We start from the raw sequence: 6,035 nt of genomic DNA, 5'->3' as shown, positions 1-6,035 counted from the left end.
AACCGACCGAGTAGAATTTTTCTATTGTCTTGTCCAAATAATTGTTCCATTTCATCAATTTCCAGAGCCTGTAACAGAACATATAAATTGGATGACAATATAATAAATTCACAGATGAATGAATGGAATCACAGTTCACGAATTATCAGACACATCATATGAAAATGGAAATGAGATAATGTAATGTATAATAGAATTAATTCATAGATCATCACAATGCATACTTGAAATAATCATGTTTAGTACAAGTTAGAGTTTCTATACTCTTATTAGCTGGGCTCAACCTTTGATGCAGACGGAGAACATGCCAACGAAATAGCACATCTAGTAATTAATTGATGAATTGGAGGAAAATGACTGCAATACTTTGTGACATGTCGTGCGGCCCGCGTTGACATACGGAGCGGAGGCCTGGGCAGTTAAGAAAGCCCATGAACACAGACTGGAGGTCACTGAAATGAAGATGCTGAGGTAATCAAAATTATCAAGGGACTTTATGCCTCCTATTGTGGTCTCAATCCTGCAAATAATATTTCAATATTTCAATGTTATATTTTTAAAGTTGTGTTTCCCAATTTACGAATATCTGTGGGCCAAGATTCTATATTACTCTATAGACCTCACTATAGTACTCATCTATTTCACTATCCATGACCAACTGCTAGTTGATAATTCAATTTTGATCTACTCGTATTCTGACGTAACTACAGTCCAATTTTTGAATAATAGTTATTAATGTGTGTTAAAAATGGATTTGAAAATCGAAAGCGCTCTAAACATGGTAATAGTTTTTAATAACTATTATTCAAAATTTAGACTGTAGTGTCATCAAAATCGAACAATATAGTGCAATTTTTCGATTAGTATAGAAGTATTTCGATTCGGATACTACCAGATCATCAAAATGATATATTACATAAGTTGGTGATAAAATACTGCCCTGAATTGAGCCACTAACAAACTTGATAGCCAGAAAAGGGTACTGTAGCAACAATTAAGTTGTACGTAAGTAGCTATTAACTTGGTAAGAAGTAAGTATACTTATTATACTGAGAATAAGTAACTAAGTTGTGTGTCCCACCTGTCTGGTTGACTTCCTTTTCTGTGAGCATCAAGATTCAACATTCATGATTCAAGATCCAAATGCGTCCCCTTCTGTGTCTTCACAATCCACATTGAGTCACTGCAAAAACAGACACATATAATTAAAGTTTACAATCTTACTGTAGATCCCCAACATGTATAAGCCGATTCCTTCCTTTATTATATTATAGATTTATCATTAGAAGTAGGCTATTTATCAAGTTGATGTTTCAACAAACTAACTGTTATTATTTGCTAGGTTGGGATAAAACTAGGAAAACATGAGCATAATGAATGAATGGTTTAAATTATAATACATAACCAACTTTCTGGACTTTCCAAATAAGAGAGGCTATTAGGAGTTTATTTCGAGGGGCCGAACGACGTCACTTATCAACTCCTAAAATCTAGCTACTGCATCCAAGGCTATCTTATCGTTGCCGGCCCCAACCTTCAACCCTCAGGGTGAGCCGGGTTGAAAGGCTCAAAGACAGCACTCTATATCCAGTGCAGTCGAGTCTCTAGTTCACCTAGAGCTATCCCACTACAAAATGATTCATGTCATCGATTCGACATCATCTGCTGCCAACGTGGACAGCACAAACAAGTGAGGCGAACACAGATATCACCGACCACTAGAACCTGGTGGTGACTTGTAGCAGTCAGTAGAACGCCGCGACACGCGGTAAAAACCGGTGGAGCCGCAAGGCAGTAATAAGGGTCCTAATGCCGCAGCCACATGTTGGCCCAATGATGACCACCGCCAGTGTGTCGATGGGTAGTTTGCCAGCGCTGGCCTTCATTGGCCATCGCTCCATTTTTCTCGAGCGGAGGCCAGCCCCCCACCGTAGGCCAATGAAGGCCAAACCACCCATCCACACTAGTCAACCAATGCCTGTTTTGTCATTTGTTTTGCTGATTTTCTGTGTAAATGAGTATCTAATAAATTATCGAATAAATATTGTGATATAATGAATAATTTTGATTTATTAAGTGATTGGAAAAACTCTTATAAATTCTCATACAAGCTAAATTTTGTCAAGACGACAAAGTTGAACAGCTGATGTAATAGGACAGAAGAACTGGCTAAATCATTGCCGCTCTGGGCGGCACTGGCTAGATTGGCTTTCTTTCAAGATGGCGGATTTTGACGTCACGATTCTAGCCGAGTTTCCATTGTGCATGTATTGTTTGACGCTGGCCACATTGCAGTGTAGATGGCAAGACCAACGCGGGCCAGCGACTGAGGACTAGGCATAACATAGTGATGTTTGCAATTCACTCACCATAGATATTGTTATGCTCGATCAAGCCGCGGCCTTCGCCAAAGATGTAGACGCCACCCTGATGGCCGTTGTAGATCTCGTTGCGGTGGGGTTGCTGTGGAATGGATGCGGTTGTCGATGAACTGGCCGAGCCCGTTCTCGTGCACGTAGATGCCACCCGTCTGCCCGTGGTGGATCTCGCAGTGCACCACTGTCGGGTTGGCGCCCGAATCCCGCTATCCCATTGTTGTGGATGTCGTTCGCCTCCAACAACCCTGCAATAACAAATTACCACATTAACCACACGTCACGTTTATCTATATACTATATAGCAGGACGGAATTTAGGGTTTTAGTATATTCATATATAGTTGTACAGTACACATCCCATAGCTTTGAAACGGCATATAGGCAAGGAAATAATTACGGCGTTGCAAAAACATCAGGCTTTAGAGACCCTAGATCCCTAGATGGAGGAAGCTCCCTACACACAGAGATTCTTCATGAATGAGAGAGCTGCAACGTATCACCAACAATGGAAAGAGCTTGTTGAACGAATGTCAGCTGACAGGCTGTGTTGTGCTAAAAGGACGTAACTCCGAAATTCTCCTTGTATATCTTTTCGGATGCAACAAGTTGCTTTTGAAAAGATGAAAAAGAGCATCTGTTGCTTATGAAAAGATACATTTTCAAAAATGTTGGATGTTTTTTAAAAGGGTAGTATTGAAGTCTAGTGGCCCTCCACCGATAAGCAAAAAGCTACAGGACCCGGACTGTACGAGTAGTCATATGAATAGTTGATACAAACACAGAAACTAGTAACACAAAATAATACACATTATAGGCTAACAAGTCAAGTAATTATTTACATAGGGAGTATATGTTTTCTACACAGTCAGTATATGTGGTACCTACCGTCAATGTATCATGTCATGTTTTAACCGATGATTACTATAATGTCTGGCATTCAAACAATATTATAATGGAATTTCACCAGTTAACATCTCCTCAACCGAATAAAAAGCCTGACCGGTATCAACTTGAATACACTCTCTAGTAAAGTGCTCATGTGGATCGCATATTAGATCTAATATATTCAAGATATCTTTGAAAAGTAAGAGCCTGCAGCATTAATAAACAGTGAAGAGTCAAATGGCTGTATATTTTTAAAATGGCTTGCAGGGATCCATTCTACCCAGATATTAATTGCCACATCATAACACTGTGTTATTAAAAATATGCTTAATTTCTGCATGTACATAACTGAGTAAGTCACCATAACAATCATATATTTACAATTGTTATATACAATAAAGTAGCATAGATATGATGTTGAATTAATACTTTTATTTCTGAACACAGCAATCATGAGTTCAACTTGTCTTGATTCGAAAAGTTCTGTAGCACTGTAAAAGCACTATTCGAGTCTTTTAATTTCCTCCTAAACAAAGGTTTGCTCTCTATTTCAGATGTGATAGGCTATTCATTTATTCATTTACGGTACAAATGAAATTTGTCACTGAAATGAATACAAAATAGTAGCTATTCGGATAGTTACCTGAAATGCTAGTGCAGTGCAGACGAAGATCTCGCAAGTTTCTTGAGGTATGATTTCAAAACCGACCGAGTAGAATTTTTCTAGTGTCTTGTCCAAATATTTGTTCCATTTCATCAATTTTCAGAGCCTGTAAAGAACATAGATAATTAGATGAAAAAATAAGAAATTCACAGATGAATGAATGGAATCACAGTTCACCAATTATCAGACGCATTATATGAAAATAGAAGTGAGATAATGAATAATGCATAATAGAAATTCTTAGATCATCACAATGCATACTTGAAAAATCATGCTTCTTCTCCTACAGAAAAGGATCGTTAGAATTATAAACAATGAAAACTACCTGGCACATTGCAAACCTTTGTTTATTGAGACTGGAATACTAACACTCCCTTGTCTTTGAATCAGCTCTGATGGTTGAAAGAATACCGGATTATTTCCAACGGAACCAACATATACATGGATACAACACAAGACGACATAATGACACCCATATACTGACAGTGAGAACTGGACTGGCGCAAGAGGGGCCCAGATTTACAACCAGATGCAGCAGGATTTACAACCATCTCACTTTACTTTGATTAGATAGAACATTTCTGTATGAATGCTATTTTAATTTCTTCTTTCGTAATAAATTTTTTGCTTTTGTACTCCAGAGCGAAGCTCGGTCCCCGATATTTATAGTACACTGATAACGAAACTTGTTTGTAACCTTTTGTATTTCATCTTGCCATGTGTTAAGGCAAACGCACGGAGCAGCAGACAGTCATAGAAAAAAGCAAACGCATGTGTGCAGACTTAAGGCCGGGACATATGTAACCGCACCGAGCCCGCGCTGACGTACGGCCGAGCTAAGCCCACGACACGGTAATGGCGGTGGGAGAGCACACATATCCGGCGACAGCAGTGTCTCAGTTCTGTAGTGCTACTGCGGTCTGATTTCTGATACTAAACTAATGTTGATAATATAACACTTTTAAAATCTTGTTACATCCGAATTGAATTTATAATTTCAATTTTAACTTACCGTATTTATAATTTCAATTTTAAACCAATTACCTGTAGACACAGAAAATGAGAATCATAGTGCTGGTATAAATATTTCAGTGCCTAACAATTCAGTGCCGGAAATATAGATCAGCAATAAAATTGTTATCTTCCGGCTTCTGCATCTACACGTAATTTGTTTTAAATTTAAAATTCAAGACACAGTCACGGTTCCTTATTTTACACGTTTGTTGTTTATTTAATTATTTATTATATTATCTGTTATACCTTTGGCTTAACTTATTTGGTTCTACTTCTACTTCAACTTATTTTTCCGTTCAACCATATTTTTTCATCACTTTGATCGTACAAAACTGAAAATTCTGTATCTCTTCAATAAGTTTTTCACTCTCTATATTAAGGCTGTTCGGTACACCTTTTTATTTTCATTATATTGGATAATCTTTTTCAATATAATTGTTAAGATCATTATAAGAGTGAGAAAAAGTGGCAACTGAAATTTTTGAGTGGTCTAATGAGCGAGTTATGGGTTGTTGAAGTGCTAAACTACGTTTTCTCTCCGATCATAAACGGTTTTCGAATTTTCCATTGGAGTTTTTTATACATTCGTATATCATTGGCTTTGTTCTAATAATATATGCGTTTTTTCGCGATTAATGCCAAAATAAACAAGTTATCGAATTTCCAAAATGTTACTTTTTATTTATGAACGAAATGGGGAATAAAATGTTTTAGTTTGGAAAGAATAAGTTTTTGAATTTTCAAGAGAAGTTCTAATAATATAGTCGAAACCGTTTATGATCTGGAAAGAAAACGGAATCTGAAAGTTAGCACTCGACAACCCATAAATCGCTTATTAGAACACTCAAAAATTTCAGTTGCCACTTTTTCTAACTCTTATAATGATCTTAAAAATTATATGGAAAAGATTATCCAATTTAAATAATAAAAAGTGTACCGAACAGCCTAAACGAGGCCGCACCTTCACCGTCGAAAAGTAATCTGAACTAGTCGGTGACGGCGCGAGCGACAAACACGGTGCCGTAGTATGTGTCCCTAACCGTTTGGAATCCTTTGTTTTCTTACTCGCCGTAGTACATCTGACACTCGGCCGTA

At 37.4% G+C, this 6,035-nt stretch overlaps 1 protein-coding gene across 1 annotated transcript; it reads right to left on the bottom strand.

The window, feature by feature from the left end:
• Positions 1 to 31: 31 nt before the first annotated feature.
• On the bottom strand, positions 32 to 3,537 carry LOC120349285 (F-box only protein 11-like). Its single transcript, XM_039419247.1, is given in 6 exon segments — positions 32 to 68; positions 1,082 to 1,183; positions 2,370 to 2,455; positions 2,457 to 2,576; positions 2,578 to 2,623; positions 3,528 to 3,537. Coding segments are annotated over 5 exon segments (282 nt in total). The 3' UTR covers positions 32 to 68; positions 1,082 to 1,163.
• Positions 3,538 to 6,035: the final 2,498 nt, after the last annotated feature.

The sequence above is a fragment of the Nilaparvata lugens genome, unplaced genomic scaffold (assembly GCF_014356525.2).
Source record: "Nilaparvata lugens isolate BPH unplaced genomic scaffold, ASM1435652v1 scaffold9028, whole genome shotgun sequence".
Lineage (NCBI taxonomy): Eukaryota > Metazoa > Arthropoda > Insecta > Hemiptera > Delphacidae > Nilaparvata > Nilaparvata lugens.
This window is presented reverse-complemented; position numbering and strand designations above follow the sequence as displayed.